Raw genomic sequence first — 16,212 nt, forward strand, 5'->3', positions numbered from 1 at the left:
CAGAACCTTTACTCTTATGCAGCTAGAAGCATATCTTGTAATGACCTGGAAGCCGTAACATTTTAAAGAGGAAAACTAGCATCAGAATCAAGAGCCAGGTACCGTTCTTTGAATAGATCTTGTCTGTCAATCCTAAGAGCACCTCTCGATGGATTTAAGTCATTTAAGTCACAAATAAACAGAACTTCTGTTGATTAAAGTTGGCAATCCGGTAGATTCAATTTGATCGCTTTGCAGGGCAGAAAGGCATGTTCATAATAGAGCAACACAAATAGACATCTTAAAAAAATAAACCGATTTATACTCAGCAGGTACACCCTAGTGTCATCCAAAATAAAACTATTTAGCAATTCTACCTGTCCCGGAAGCTGGTTGCTTCTGATATAGGGGTCATGAACTACAAGTCATTGCCATAATCTATAGCCAATATATCTGACACCCAAAAAAAAAAACAAAAAGAGGTCTTCAATGCTTCAACTTGTTTCTTCTAACCCTTATGCCAACTAGGGATAAGCACTGCAGAATCACCAAATATACAATGTGTAAGTTGTAAGCCTCCTAAAACTACTTGAATAATCCTCTAGCCTGATAACATGAGATCTGATATGGTTTACCTGCAAGATTTGTCTTCTATGGTTTTGTTGCATAATATGGGTACCCTGGAATTCCAGGAGGCGCTGCTGATGGCAGTCCAACTGGTTCCTTTTTTCCACCAACTTGTGGATATGAAATCTGAGGTGGTGATGCATACTGAGCAGGGGCATTTGGGTAAGCAGTGGGGTATGCTGACATGGCAGGTAAATAAGGAGCATAGCCTACAGGAGATGGGCTTGCAGACTGTGACTTTCCAGATTGTGCAAATCCTGCTGGAAAAGGTACAGCCATTGGAACCATTGCTGCCGGCACTTGTGCTTGTATTACCTTACTCTTATGGGTATCAGCAAGCTTCACCGTAATGTTCCTTCCCTGGAAAGAAGATGCATGAAATATAACTTAAAAAAGAATAAAAAATTGATGGATTCCTCCAGCAATCTCCAAAATGATAAGAAATTCAACAATTTTCCAAAACAACCGACAGCTAAGGCCTAGGGGCACATCACTAGGTACTGCAAAGAAAGGATAAAAGTGTGTAATTCGTTCCACTCACCCCAAGAGTCTTATTTGGGTCATCTATGGCCTTCTTTGCTGCCTCGGCTGTCTTGTATGTAACAAAACCAAATCCTCTGCAAAATTAGGAAAAGAATATCTTGCTCAGCAATTGGTACTGTAACAAAGAAAAGATCAGTACGAAGGATTTATGATACCGAGATTTGTTAGTGTCTTTATCATAAGCAACTGAGCCTTCTTCTATATCCCCGTGCCTACCAAAGAAACTAAGCAAAGTTTCACTCGATATGTCTGGTGACAGGCCTCCAATATATATCTTTCTCAGTGCTACATCAGTGCTGACAGATGCACTGCTTAAGCTTTCACAAGCAAGATTACAGACTGCCAAACGGCCCTGAGATAATAGTGCTCACACCTCAATTTCAGAAGGCCAGAAAAGAAAGCAACCAATTTCAAAAATGCATAAAGAAAGACTGTATTACTGGACATAAATTGAATGAGAAGCACCATATTGTAGCAAATGGCAGGAGAAGTGAATATTATTTCAGATATTTTTTGCAACAAAATAAAATAATAGCAGTCGTTGATCTGTATTCCTTTTTCTTTTCTTTTTTTTGAAGGAAAAGGAGGCAAAGCTGTAGTTTGATCTGTGTTCAAAAAGAGCATAAAGCTAGTTGACACTTAAAAGAAAACAAGCAAATCATAACATCATAGCAGAGTTAAACAAGAATCGTTAAACTATCAATCCTCCTTAAAACACTGCTTGCAGCAAATGGACTGATATTTTCATTCAAGAATCTGTTGGCAATGAATTCTCCACCTAAAACAAAAACTTTATAGCATAGAGATAGATGACTTGCCTAGGCTAGTTGCAGGCAGAGACCTTGACGCTGTTTTATGCTAAATCACTGGCAAATACTAGTTAGCAGGAAGCGAGGCAGCTATATTTCTAGAAAATGCTAGTTGGCAGACAGCTAGATACAGAAAATACCTTAATATACATTTACATAACAGAACAATGGCTAAAAGACTATAAGATAATGCAAAATCAACAACAACAAAAAAAACTTAACAAGGAAAAATACATGATATTTTGAAGAACTTGAATGTAAGGCATATAATTTATAAACTGTTGTTGTTGTTGTTGCTATCGGCATCGTCATCAACAATCCTTATAATCACCCTTATTAAATTAACAGGAAAATGAAAAAGAAAAATATAGAAAAATAATTTGCATATAGTGGGACGACCGCAACCCTAAAACAGGCTTGAATTGCATTAATGAAAGACTGATCCAATATCATGCTTACACACTCACATATACAGAAAGAATATTAGTATTTCCATTATGTGTGTCAATTTATCTGCCCAATTTTTGGTTGCAGCTCTGCAGCTAGTGGAACTCTTAGCCTCAGCCAAGATTCCAGACACCATTGATTTGTATCATTATTAAGAACTAATTGCTAAGATGTACATAAATCTCATGCCTGATTATCTCACCCATATAAACCGATACATTCCAATATACTGGCGGATGATATCAATAAATCAGCTAAGATTTTTCAATATGAAACAGTTTTAGTATATCCCGATAATTTAATATGCTATATAGTGGCCGACATCTTGAAATATCTACTTCTTTCTGAACTTTTCCAGCCGCACATCTTGGTATCATCCACTCACCAAGCTGGCAAAAATCTCAGGCCTGAAAAGCCTTGGGGAACAATCACACAAAATGAAAACAAAATTTACCAAAACTGCCAAATTCTTTTTGCTCTCACTTGGTGCAATCAATTTATCCATGTCGAAGAGGCTGGAATTATCAACACATATGATGGAAGTTTCTCTGCAGAACACAGACACGTCCTAAATGAACACTTTGACAAGATTACTTACATCAATCATCTTGCTGGGTTCTTGCAATGCCTTCTGAGCAGATTCCATATGCCGAAAAGTAATGAAACCATATCCACGAGATTTTCCAGTTGCCTTATCAAAAATGACAGCTCCCTCTTCAATTTCTCCGTGCATACTAAATGCCTGGATAAGAAACATCTCCGATCTTATCAGAAATGGTTTAAACTCTGGATCTCTTAAAACTTCATAGCAAGAATTAAATTAAGAAAAATAAGTAAATAGCTTTCAATATATAGCAAAACTTATTATAGAAGATTAATCAGGCACTCCCAGCACGCAAACAGCAGGCAGCAAGCAGCAAGCAGCAAAGCACTCACGGCACACAGGGTCTCTGAGGTAGTCTCCCAAGCCAAGCCACGAACAAAAAGCTTGCGATGAACAGGATCTGAACAGGCAACACCTTTAATTTCTTCAGCAACTGTAGAATACTGGGTACCTCTGCAAGGTTCAACATGCACACAGGCACACATATGCGCACCGTCAATTCACACAGGCATGCAATCAATAACAACATTCATGCACCCTCTCTAATTAAGGATTGACAACAATTCAAACTCTGAAAACCAAAAAACTTCAAATTAGAGAAATTTTAAATTGTCCATCCTTTACATCAAATGGAGCAATTTGAAAGTTAAAAAATTGACCACTTTGAAGAATTTGGTAGAGGTTAATCTCCCCCTAACTCTCCTCCTCCTCCGAGAGAGAGAGATAGGTTATGCAATGTCAATCAACTCTACGCCCCATTTTAACTTCCATTCAGTCTTGGAGGTATCCGGTTAACTCTGACCTATTATAAGCCCCCTGAATTAAACTATTCTTAAAGCATGCAATAAAGTTGTATGTGCATGTGCAAACACATATGAAGATTCGCAGATGGTAGCCCAAATGAGAATTCGTACTATTCACCAAACACTGATGCCCTGACAGATAGAAGATCATGTAAAATGAACTGTAAATTGAAAATCAATTGATTTGGAAATCAACATTAGCTATCTCAGTGTTTTTTCTTCTTGTCATAATACATTTTTCTCACGTTCTTGTTCACATTAAAAATGAGCAAAGCAAGCAAGAAACAACATTGAATTAACCCTCATTAAACTTCCACATTTGTAATGCTGTGTATAAGCTGATATGAGCTAAAAGACACAGCATCCCCTTTTCCAAAGCCATTATATCGAGCAGCCTCACATAGTCCTAAACAGACAATGCTGAGCCAATGGTGCAAGCAGCAGTTGACTTCCTGAAGAGTGGCGTTACTCAAACATTGAGAGTACTAGAATCATCCACCCTCCTGTAGTAGTGTAAGCATACCATCAGCCACTCCCCCACCTCATTTCATCTGCCTAAACAATTTCATTAAGAAGCAACAAATCCCTTACTCAAACCCTAGCCCCATTTCATTTCTTCACTCCAACCTGCTCCTTCAACCTCTCCTTCATCATCACCACCAGCCATGGCAGCCTCAAAGAGATGTGACATGGGATACTTCAATATGATGTGCCTCCATATGTAAACAGAAAATGTTAACATTCAAAAAATGTATATCCAAAACCAAGTTTAATTAAGTCATGCTATGAAGTCCGACGGTGGAGTTAACAAATGCCACTTAAGCAGTGTTATGAAATGCCAAAGTGAACACAAAGGATATCACTTCCACAAACCAAAATAATAAAGTGTTTCACTGAACATGGTATAAGCTATGTTCAAGAGTTATTTTAGCTATCACAAAAAGAGTTAGAATAAGCAAAAGCTACCAATGCTTTTATAATTTTGAGTAAATTATATGTTGGAAGTTGATGTTTTAATCAACTCATAGTGCATATGCATGGACAAACAAGATACACGTGATGGTACGCCCATCTTGAATTACCCTTTAACCCTTGTTGAATTGCTTAGAGCAAACTCTCTTCCTTTTATACATGGAAACACAAACAACAAACTCACCTCTTTGGTAAAAACAAAATAGAAAAACAAGGCTCAGGAGAGTACTTTTGCAAGGTGACATATGTTGTAAATCTATGTTGAGTGTAGGTCGGGTTGGCAACCATAGGAGCAATCAAATAGCTGGATCCTACATGCTATCACAAAGCTTTTGTATATCCACATTTCTAAATGATAAGAAGATGAGCGACTAAGCATACAAAAGAGGAGCAGTTACGAGCCATTAACATCTCCATATTTCCAAAAATTATCCATCAACCACTATAAATCACATGGCAATCTTAAGTTGTTCACAACCCTAAAGCAAACCTATAAGCAAAAATCACAATTTCCTGATCCACTATTCTGAAACATGCCTGACAGACAGATTTGTTTCAGTGCCAGATCATGGATCATCAGTTCAACCACGGGTCTACCATGGGTCAACTTATTAGCCCATGACCTTATAAATAAAGAAACACATATTTAAAAATCTAAAAATATTTTGAAATACATGAACAAAATTAGTCATAATAACTCGATTACATGTGCAAAATCGATACAACAAAAATGATAGAATCCCACAATCTATTTTTTGGAAAAAAAAGGGATATGCACTATTATTTCCTGCCAAATATACCTACAAGTAACTTGGGATGCAATGACTATGAAGAGAATTGCAAACTTGGGATGGAAGATTTTTATTAGGGCTAATATTGAACATAATCCTAAGAAGTGAAGTAAGAACATAGTATTTTTTTGCGGGTCTTTTATTTTTTCTGACATTTTTAAATTGCTTGACCAGACAGACTGAAACCAGTTGACCCCAGTCAGTCGAGCATTTGGACCGTCTAGGTCCTTGGGTAGCACAGGTTTTGGTATAGGCTTATGGATCACAAGTTTGGCAGGTCAACCCAGTAAACCCATGTGGATCTCAAATATTGGCCTAATCTTCTTTCCATCTAAGCCTTGCTTTATAGTTTGTAGTTGTTTCACCGGAGAGAGAATGTTCGTTAACCTTAGCCTTGTAAAACCTAAAATCTACTATATCAGTAAATTTGCAAAGAACATCCCCTCTTCCACACCCACCTCCCTTCCAAGACAAACTCCCAGGTCGTCAAAGATTACTAACAAAACACTAAAAGTGCAAATTGATAGGTTGACCGACACATGTTGATATGACCTTGCACTTCAAATATCAACCCTGAACAAACCTTCGAAAACATAATATTTTCTTTTACATCTTTCACTAGTCATTTTTTCTCAAATGCAAGATAAACAATTTACACAAAAATATGTAGAAGATTGCATATAGTCAGTAAGAAATTCAGATATATCAAATGACCAACACTTCATAAAATCTCTGATGAGAAAGAATTCACTTTCCACAAATTACTTAAATGGACAAAGACATCAAATAGAAGAATTCATAAGTGAGGAACACCTCGGTGGTACTTGGGCAATCCAATTTTTGAGGGTTTGTGTGCGTGTGTGTGTGTGTGTGTGTCAGACACTTGAGGCACCTCATGCCATTAGATCATAATGTCATCATCATCTTTATATGTCTATTTTGGCACTAGTATATAAAAGTAATCAATTCTAACATGTCAATTAGAACACCTTTATCAATTTTTTGAACTAAAGGAGTAATAGGTCCAGTATACTGCTTATTGTACACAATTAATCCATATTTACACAAATGTATGTAAGATATGACCCGTGTCCAATTTTTAAGAACTTCCCAAGTCAAATTTTTCTGGAAATCCGGACACTTAACACCCATGTCAAGCCAAGTAACATTACAGCATCGTTTGGACCAAGATGGAATATTGTTTATCCTCCATGAGAAAATGAAGAATAGCACTAAAAATGAAATCAGATAAGCAGAAAAAAGTTCTAGCCAAAGTCCATATAGAGGAAAAAAGGAGAGGGGGTTGAAGGAGAAGCACTATTGAAGACAATTTTAGTTGACTGCATTGATCTTGCTAGGCCATTGACCCCTATCAAAGGGCAAATTCTTTGAGATACAAGTTACTTAAACATCATTCTTAGTTGCTTGATCCGAATCTACTTTGTGCTTCCCAAACCCCCTCCCTTCTCTTGCAAGAACTTCCAAGAAACCTCAAACACTCCCTCAGTCCCTCCCTTACCATCCTGCCCTCTACACCATCCTAGATCAATAGAAGCCATCTTAAGAACCATTTTCCCTCACCTTATTATATAATATTGTCACTTCAACTTCCATCTCTCCTAGGTTTACCACATGTCCATCTTTACATTATTATCCTACTACGCCCATTCCACTATCAACCTTTCGCATTGCTCACATTTAGACATATAAAACGCCTGGGAACAGACAAAAAAAAAATGATAGAACAATGTGTGAAAGAAGTAAGGATAAATTGGTTCTGAGGAGCAAATTAACAAATTTTATGGTAAGAACCCGCGATGTGATGGGAGGAGGAGTTTTGGGGGGTGATATTAAATCGGGAAAAAAAAGGAAAGAAAAGCAAGAAAACTAAGCGGTAAAGGGGTCAAAGCCCATCAAATCTTTAACGGTTTCAAGGGAACCTTCTTGTTGATGAAAATGCTGCCCCATGACTCTACCTCTAAAAAACCAATCAACCTATGAGATTAAAATTCAAAGCCACACAAAAATAGGGTAAAAAATGTTCAAGTATCGGTGATGAAATGTTTCTTCTAGATCTAATAAACCTTGAAATTTATATTAAGAAGCATAACAATTCGTGAGTTCCTCGACTCGCAACATTAAGCCCAGAGACTATTCTGTCTATCTCATGAAATTGAAAACTATAGTTAAAACCTAAAATCAAATACCGCTTTCTCTACTTATAACCACGCATGACATCGAAAGCGATAAGAATAAATAACAGAACAAAGCAATAGCTGTATTCTTTTTTCTCTAATAATCGATCGATTCTTCTTCTCCAGCGTATTGGGAGAGCTTACAATTTGACGAGGAGATCGACGAGCTGGTCTTTCCGGAGCGGGTCCAGGAGATTACGCAGTTGGCCTTCGGATTGGGGCGAGAAGACGTCTCCGTTGCCGGTTTCCTCGAGTTTTCGCTTCTTCGCTTCCTCCATCACCGACTCCGCTCTCCTCTCCCTTTCTGGGCCGTAAGACGGACAAGAACAGAGGCGGGGAGGCAAGAAAAGCGACCGGGGCTGGGATTTCAGGATCGCCAGGAGTGAACGGGCACCATCGGGCACGCGTTAGCGACCTATCTAGGGTTTTAGCCAGTGAAGTCTTTTATTTTGCGGAAAGAAAGAAAAAGAAAAAAAAAATATATATATATATATAATATTTAATTATGAATTCTGTAAGAGCACATAAGATTTGACTAGTGATTTTGCTCCGAGACCGGAGGGATGGTAGATTAGTGGTTGGCTTTTCGGGCCAAGTATATATTCAAAGAGTCTAATAGGACAACAAATTAAGTGATTGTTTATGTGGCCAGCTATCCTAGAAGCGCTTTGGGCTAAAGAGGGAGCTATCCTGTGGCTGTGCACTATTTTCTAAGTTTAATTCAATATATTTATACTCATATTATATAAAATATTTATTTAACAAAATTAAATTCTAATATATATATATATATCGAATATTAAAATATATATCTTTAAGCCTGAATCAGATTTTTTAAAATTATATATTTTTTGGTTATATTTAAACAAAAATTTTAAATACAGTTAGAATTGGATGAGACCAACAGATATCATTCAGACATTAGCGCAAAGCATATTAGTACAAGACGTAGTCCTATAACTTGTCTCAAATCCTCGATACCGTATCATTCAACAAAAATTGGTACAAGATTCGGTAATGATATTTGAACTTTTATATTGACCAAAAACAAAAACATTCAAAAATCTTGAATTAGGTTGGTCTAAAAAATAAAATAATAAATAAATTGTTATACAAAATACATATAAAAAAATGAAAGCTAAGAATTTGATATTTCTTTTGTAGGAATTAAATCCAGCAATAGCTAGTTTGATCTGATTGTTCAGGTAGATTAGGATAAGAATGCAGGAGTATCATTTGTTAAATATGCAGGAACGGTCCGCAGCTCATGATCTAGTGTTGTGTTATGGAACTTTTTAATATATTCAATGAGAAAATGATTCCAAATTGTTCTTGGCAAGAGAGTGACGTTACATAAGCAAGTGCTTAATAACTTAATACTTGTTATCTATTTTCTTATCTTTTAAATATGCTATCTAAACTTGTGGTTAAACTACATAATTACAAATTAAACAAAAATACAAAAGCCATCTGGACAAAGATATGCGCAAACAAAACTCCAAAGGTAAAAAGTTGTGAGAATCCATACGGATGTATACTTAATCTCGCATCGGTTATTCGCCAAAAAAATTTTAGGTACTTATACAGAACTAAGAAACTTAAAAAATACCCCTTTTTTTTGTGTGTGTAACGGTGCCTCACTACATACGGCCGTGAGGACGCTCTGAATAGTCATAGTGCAAAATACACTCTAGTGCCAATGGCACATGCTCCGATGTCCCCCATATGAAGGCGCTCGCGTGGTGCTGCGAAGGAGGCGACCCAGTCCGCCTTTTCGGTAGTTTTTTTAGGTGAGGTTTTAGGTTGTGAAAAATGCTATCACAGCGAACTCGACTCACAGCCTATGTGAATTAGGAAATACTACAGTAGAGGCTCATGGAGGCTAACCACAAACCAATCGTGGTGCTTATGATTAGATTTGAATTCTTAGCCTGACGAGGACTTCGTGCGTTTGGTCCACCTCAGTTATTCGCCCAAAAGATGTTGGGTATTTATATAGGGCTAAGAAATTCAAAAAATATCTTTCTATTAATTTTTTTGGGTGAAGTTATGGATTGTGACAAAAGTCTACCACTAATCTAGGGATTTGGATCTTTGCCCTTCATTTATAATGGCCTACCCTTAGTTATTTGTCTCTTTTGCAGTGATATGAAAGTGCGAACCAGTCACGGCAAATGCAACTATCATGTGGTTGGCATGGCAGTGATTGCAAGTATAGCTTGGTAGAGAGCGAGAGGTGCTGGAGTTTAAATACAGAGAAACCAAATAAAGGGAGACATACGAGCATGGGTTGGGTCACAATGACCATTTGCTTAGTGCGACAAGGAGCAGTAATGTGCGAAAGAGGGGGCAGAGGGAGGGTGAAGGGCCACATTCTAACAACATATGCCAGATGTAAAGGGAAAGAGGGCATATGAGGAGAGGATATACGTGACTAAGAAATAAGGTAGTCAGAAGTTACCAAGAAAGAAGGTTGTATAAATTTTATTGGAGTATCATAGCAAAACTCCTTGGACCATCATACGAGGCAACTTTACAAGAAAACCACCTTTTTATCATGTCGCTCAGCTTGGATATATATATTCCTTTATTTGCCCCAGAAATATCCCCACTTGGTTATTTTTTTAACTTTTGGAAAGGTTGCAGAAGATTTAGTTAAATTTGACTTTTGAAAAAAATTATAATATATTTATCATAGGATATTGCAACTCATAGATTTAGATTCTCTTTGCATTTTCATCTTGGGTCTATAAGTGGATCAATTCTTAAGCTGAATATGAGCTAGGACCATAATTTAATAAAAAAATCTAATTTAATAATCTAACAAAAAAGAAAATCAAGCATATTTGTCAAATGACTAACTATATCTCAGTCATGAACCAGATGATCTAATGATGATAGATTCGAATAATATGTTATACTATAAATAGTGCAATGGTGAAAAACGATTTTTTTTGTGTTGAAAAAATTGTTCCTCACCATGTACTTTTGGTTTATGCTTTATAATTGGTTCTCGCTACTATACCATAGTACATATTTTGGTTTTCTATAAACTTGTGCATGAATTAAACACATGATTTAACTTTCGAATGTTAATTTCAACTATTGATTCTCTACCATGTCAATACATATGACATTCTTTTTCCCTTTAGAAAATTAGTGAAAGCACTGACAATTATTTCATAAAAATGACTCAAGCAGAGACCTACCTAAGATTCAAATACAACATTGTCGAGCCTTCTAACAGAAAAGAGGTGCAACCTATTAGGCTATAGATTAGCAAAGAACATGCTGACATTCATAAAATTCTAGAATTTATAAGACAATGGTGAAAAAGAATTTTTTGTGTTGAAAAAATATTCCTCACCTTGTACTTTTGGTTTATGCTTTATAATTGGTTCTGGCTACCATACCTAGAACTATACCACAGTACATATTTCAGTTTTCTATGAACTTGAGCATGAATTAAACACATGATTTAACTTTTGAATGTTAAGTTTCAACTATTGTTTCTGTCACGCCCCCGGCCCGAGATCGCGAGCCGGGGGTCCGCGCCAACCGCCGCACACCCGTAGGGAACTCTCCCCACGAGCATGCAAGGCATCTAAACCAAATATCTCAAATATATATAACTAAAATAATTCAGCTGAAATAAATGCAATCTTATTCCATTGACTGACATAAATTATAAAGTCTCACAATTCTAAATACGCAGCGGAACAATAAAGATGGAACATTAAATTAAATAAAAACCTAATCTAAGATAACTTGAGCCATAATTCTTTTATTCGCACTCCCATATTGTAAAACCCCGGATCGAGCTAATTCTTCGGATCTGTAAAAACAGTAAGAAATCGTATAATGAGCTAGACAGCCCAGTAAGTAATAAACACCTTAACTAGTCAATTCATATACTAACATAAAATATGAATACAAATTACGATGAATCAACATAATAACATATTCAATTCCTTTTCAAGCACAAATTCATTAAAATTCGTATTTTTCAAATATTTATATACATAATCATAAATCTGATTGGAAACAAATCACATTCATCTCATCAGCCTTTAGCTACGACCACACTTATACCCTGTGGCTAGGCCAGAAACAGAACCGCACTTATACCCTGCGGAGTGGGCCAGAATACCGCACTTATACCCTGCGGAGTGGGCCAGAATACCACACTTATACCCTGTGGTGGGGCCAGAATTGCCAATGCATAACCCCTATTGGCAGGGTCCAGAACATAGCCAGGCTGAGAGTTCTAAATCTGATGCACATCAAAATTCTTGTGGTAACATAATACATGTATCATAATCCGATCTAAATATGCTTATACGATGCAAGAACAGTAAATATAGCAATAATCTGAAAAATATTATTCCAGTTCACATATTCATTTTTCATTCAAATCATCATCTCGTAAAATTCATAAATCAAATATAAATTCATTAACAATTTATTCGATGCAAAAATAATATTATATAAATGAAGAGTCTAGAGAAGGCAGTTCATTACTTACATTGAACGCGATCGACAACAAATCCAATTAATCTCACAAATTCCTCGCAGAACCTAATATCCAAAAATCATATTTTCTTTTAAAATTAATCACAATATATATAAAACTTAAATTTTAATATTCTTCCAGGGCCGACCCTGCAGAAGTGTCTAGCCCCCCCAGGTTCAGGTTCGGTTTCGGGTTCATACCCGTAAACCACCCTTTCCCTTTATTTATTTATTTATTTTTTTTTCTTTTCTTTTTCTTGCTTTTCTTTTCTTTTATTTTCTTTTTCTTTTCTTTTCTTTTCTTTTCTCTTTCTTCTTTCTTCTTTTCTCTCCCGACTCTCTTCCTCTCTTTCGGCGAAACAGGGGGTCCCATGACCCCCCCTTCTTCTTCTTCTTCCCTCTCGGTCGGACTCCGGGGCGGCCATGGTGGCCGGCCCCGACGGCGGCAGGAGGCGGCGGAGCAAGCCCGACCACCCCTTGCGGCTGGCGGCGGCGAGCACGCCGGCGCTAACGCCTCTAGCCGAAGCGAAGCATCTCTTTTTGGGCCAAAATCCGGCGATCGGCCGGCTCAAAATCACCACCCACCATGGCTAATCACCAAGCAAGGAGAAGGAAAAAGCTTACCTTAGCCCCGACGAAGATCCGGCGCCTTCCTTCCTCTCCGGCGGCGATGGAGGAAGAGGAAGACCCGTGCCGAAGAAGACCCACCTTTTTTAATGGTTCTCTCTCTCTCTCTCTCTCTCTCTCTCCCCCTCTCTCCCTCTCTCTTGGCCGGCAGCGGCTCCTCTTCCCATCCCTTCAAAGAGAGGAGGAGCCCTAAAAAGAATGGGGGAGCCGGCTTCTTCGGGATGGCTCCCCCCCTCTCACACGCCCTCACGTGCGACGCACGTGAGGCCAAAATTTGGGCTGGGCCGGTCAATGGACCAGGCCCAGTTTCGGGATCTCACATCCTCCACCCCTTAAAAGAAATTTCGTCCACGAAATTTTCGTACATGTAGTTCAAGAGTAGATTATACTTCTTCCAAACTAAGTCATAACACTCTTCAAATCAAAGTCGTCTTGTCTGACCAATTTCAAATAATTCCATTCACCATATTTTCTCTGCACATTCTGATTTAAACCTCAACATACCCGTGTCAAGTCTAGATTTTTTTTTTTTTTATCTTAGAATTTATCCATTCATGCTCTGATACCATAAAAGTTGTCACGCCCCCGGCCCGAGATCGCGAGCCGGGGGTCCGCGCCAACCGCCGCACACCCGTAGGGAACTCTCCCCACGAGCATGCAAGGCATCTAAACCAAATATCTCAAATATATATAACTAAAATAATTCAGCTGAAATAAATGCAATCTTATTCCATTGACTGACATAAATTATAAAGTCTCACAATTCTAAATACGCAGCGGAACAATAAAGATGGAACATTAAATTAAATAAAAACTTAATCTAAGATAACTTGAGCCATAATTCTTTTATTCGCACTCCCATATTGTAAAACCCCGGATCGAGCTAATTCTTCGGATCTGTAAAAACAGTAAGAAATCGTATAATGAGCTAGACAGCCCAGTAAGTAATAAACACCTTAACTAGTCAATTCATATACTAACATAAAATATGAATACAAATTACGATGAATCAACATAATAACATATTCAATTCCTTTTCAAGCACAAATTCATTAAAATTCGTATTTTTCAAATATTCATATACATAATCATAAATCTGATTCGAAACAAATCACATTCATCTCATCAGCCTTTAGCTACGACCACACTTATACCCTGTGGCTAGGCCAGAAACAGAACCGCACTTATACCCTGCGGAGTGGGCCAGAATACCGCACTTATACCCTGCGGAGTGGGCCAGAATACCACACTTATACCCTGTGGTGGGGCCAGAATTGCCAATGCATAACCCCCTATTGGCAGGGTCTAGAACATAGCCAGGCTGAGAGTTCTAAATCTGATGCACATCAAAATTCTTGTGGTAACATAATACATGTATCATAATCCGATCTAAATATGCTTATACGATGCAAGAACAGTAAATATAGCAATAATCTGAAAAATATTATTCCAGTTCACATATTCATTTTTCATTCAAATCATCATCTCGTAAAATTCATAAATCAAATATAAATTCATTAACAATTTATTCGATGCAAAAATAATATTATATAAATGAAGAGTCTAGAGAAGGCAGTTCATTACTTACATTGAACGCGATCCACAACAAATCCAATTAATCTCACAAATTCCTCGCAGAACCTAATATCCAAAAATCATATTTTCTTTTAAAATTAATCACAATATATATAAAACTTAAATTTTAATATTCTTCCAGGGCCGACCCTGCAGAAGTGTCTAGCCCCCCCCAGGTTCAGGTTCGGTTTCGGGTTCATACCCGTAAACCACCCTTTCCCTTTATTTATTTATTTTTTTTTTCTTTTCTTTTTCTTGCTTTTCTTTTCTTTTATTTTCTTTTTCTTTTCTTTTCTTTTCTTTTTCTTTTCTTTTCTCTTTCTTCTTTCTTCTTTTCTCTCCCGACTCTCTTCCTCTCTTTCGGCGAAACAGGGGGTCCCATGACCCCCCCCTTCTTCTTCTTCTTCCCTCTCGGTCGGACTCCGGGGCGGCCATGGTGGCCGGCCCCGACGGCGGCAGGAGGCGGCGGAGCAAGCCCGACCACCCCTTGCGGCTGGCGGCGGCGAGCACGCCGGCGCTAACGCCTCTAGCCGAAGCGAAGCATCTCTTTTTGGGCTAAAATCCGGCGATCGGCCGGCTCAAAATCACCACCCACCATGGCTAATCACCAAGCAAGGAGAAGGAAAAAGCTTACCTTAGCCCCGACGAAGATCCGGCGCCTTCCTTCCTCTCCGGCGGCGATGGAGGAAGAGGAAGACCCGTGCCGAAGAAGACCCACCTTTTTTAATGGTTCTCTCTCTCTCTCTCTCTCTCTCCCCCTCTCTCCCTCTCTCTTGGCCGGCAGCGGCTCCTCTTCCCATCCCTTCAAAGAGAGGAGGAGCCTTAAAAAGAATGGGGGAGCCGGCTTCTTCGGGATGGCTCCCCCCCTCTCACACGCCCTCACGTGCGACGCACGTGAGGCCAAAATTTGGGCTGGGCCGGTCAATGGACCGGGCCCAGTTTCGGGATCTCACAGTTTCCTTACCATGTCAATGCATATGACATTCCTTTTCCCTTGTGAAAATTAGTGAAAGAACACCCAATTATTTTATAAAAAATGACTTAAGTAGAGACCTGCCTAAGATTCAAATACAATATTGCCGAGCCTTTCGACAGAAAAGAGGTGCAACCTATTAGGCTATATCTTAGCTAAGAGCAAGTCTACATTCATAAAATTCTAGACTTCATGGTACAATGGTGAAAAAGAAGTTTTCCCCTGTACTTTTGGTTTATGCTTTATAATTGGTTCTCTTTATCATACCTAAAACTATACCATAGTACATATTTCGGTTTTCTATAAACCTGTGCATGAATTAAACACATGTTTTAACTTTTGAATGTTAAGTTTCAACTATTGATTTCCTATCATGTCAATGCATATGACATTCCTTTTCCCTTGAGAAAATTAGTGAAAGAACCACCAATTATTTTATAAAAATGACTCGAGCAGAGACCTACCTAAGATTCAAATACAACATTGCCGAGCTTTTCAACAGAAAAGATGGTGCAACCTATTAGGCTATAGCTTAGCTAGTACAAGCCAACATTCATAAAATTTTAGAAATTTTGTTATTCATTGTTTCAAACATAATTAATAGATAACATATATTTTCAAGCTCAATATGTCTAATCTTGAATGCATGATGTGGCTATGCAACACTTAGACCAATTTGTTGTTACAATTCATGATGCCTATGAAGGCAATTAGCAATATTAGATGATTTGAGTGGTAGGTAGTGAAATTGGATA

At 38.0% G+C, this 16,212-nt stretch overlaps 1 protein-coding gene and 1 long non-coding RNA gene across 3 annotated transcripts; both read right to left on the reverse strand.

The window, feature by feature from the left end:
* Positions 1-280: 280 nt before the first annotated feature.
* LOC103697210 (UBP1-associated protein 2C-like) lies at positions 281-8,199 on the reverse strand. Of its 2 annotated transcripts, none has more exons than XM_008779025.5 (7): positions 7,915-8,199; positions 3,342-3,462; positions 3,004-3,147; positions 1,305-1,501; positions 1,148-1,223; positions 615-966; positions 281-516 (listed from the first exon to the last, which is right to left on the reverse strand). In XM_008779025.5, the coding sequence occupies exons 1-6, from the start codon at positions 8,046-8,048 to the stop codon at positions 631-633; spliced, it is 1,008 nt and encodes a 335-aa protein (XP_008777247.1). In that variant the 5' UTR covers positions 8,049-8,199; the 3' UTR covers positions 281-516; positions 615-630. The 2 variants fall into 2 exon arrangements, with proteins under 2 accessions (XP_008777247.1, XP_088571914.1); XM_088715788.1 differs by having other exon boundaries at positions 3,342-4,525; positions 7,915-8,158.
* A 3,223-nt stretch (positions 8,200-11,422) lies between these two features.
* LOC120104652 (uncharacterized) lies at positions 11,423-15,445 on the reverse strand. The gene is made up of 3 exons (XR_005507025.3): positions 15,119-15,445; positions 12,907-14,550; positions 11,423-12,348 (listed from the first exon to the last, which is right to left on the reverse strand). It is a non-coding gene; the product is annotated as an uncharacterized LOC120104652 (long non-coding RNA).
* Positions 15,446-16,212: the final 767 nt, after the last annotated feature.

The sequence above is a fragment of the Phoenix dactylifera genome, chromosome 2, assembly GCF_051530095.1.
Source record: "Phoenix dactylifera cultivar Ajwa chromosome 2, Ajwa_hap1_PhDact_Kaust_v1.1, whole genome shotgun sequence".
Lineage (NCBI taxonomy): Eukaryota > Viridiplantae > Streptophyta > Magnoliopsida > Arecales > Arecaceae > Phoenix > Phoenix dactylifera.

Excerpts from the sequence above, each read along its gene's own strand:
- LOC103697210 (XM_008779025.5), bottom strand. The coding sequence starts at position 8,048 with ATGGAGGAAGCGAAGAAGCGAAAACTCGAGGAAACCGGCAACGGAGAC. Across the intron at positions 3,463-7,914 it reads GTCGATCTCCTCGTCAAATT|AGGTACCCAGTATTCTACAG; the intron begins GTAAGCTCTCCC and ends TGAACCTTGCAG. Across the intron at positions 967-1,147 it reads ACCCAAATAAGACTCTTGGG|GGAAGGAACATTACGGTGAA; the intron begins GTGAGTGGAACG and ends TCTTCTTTCCAG.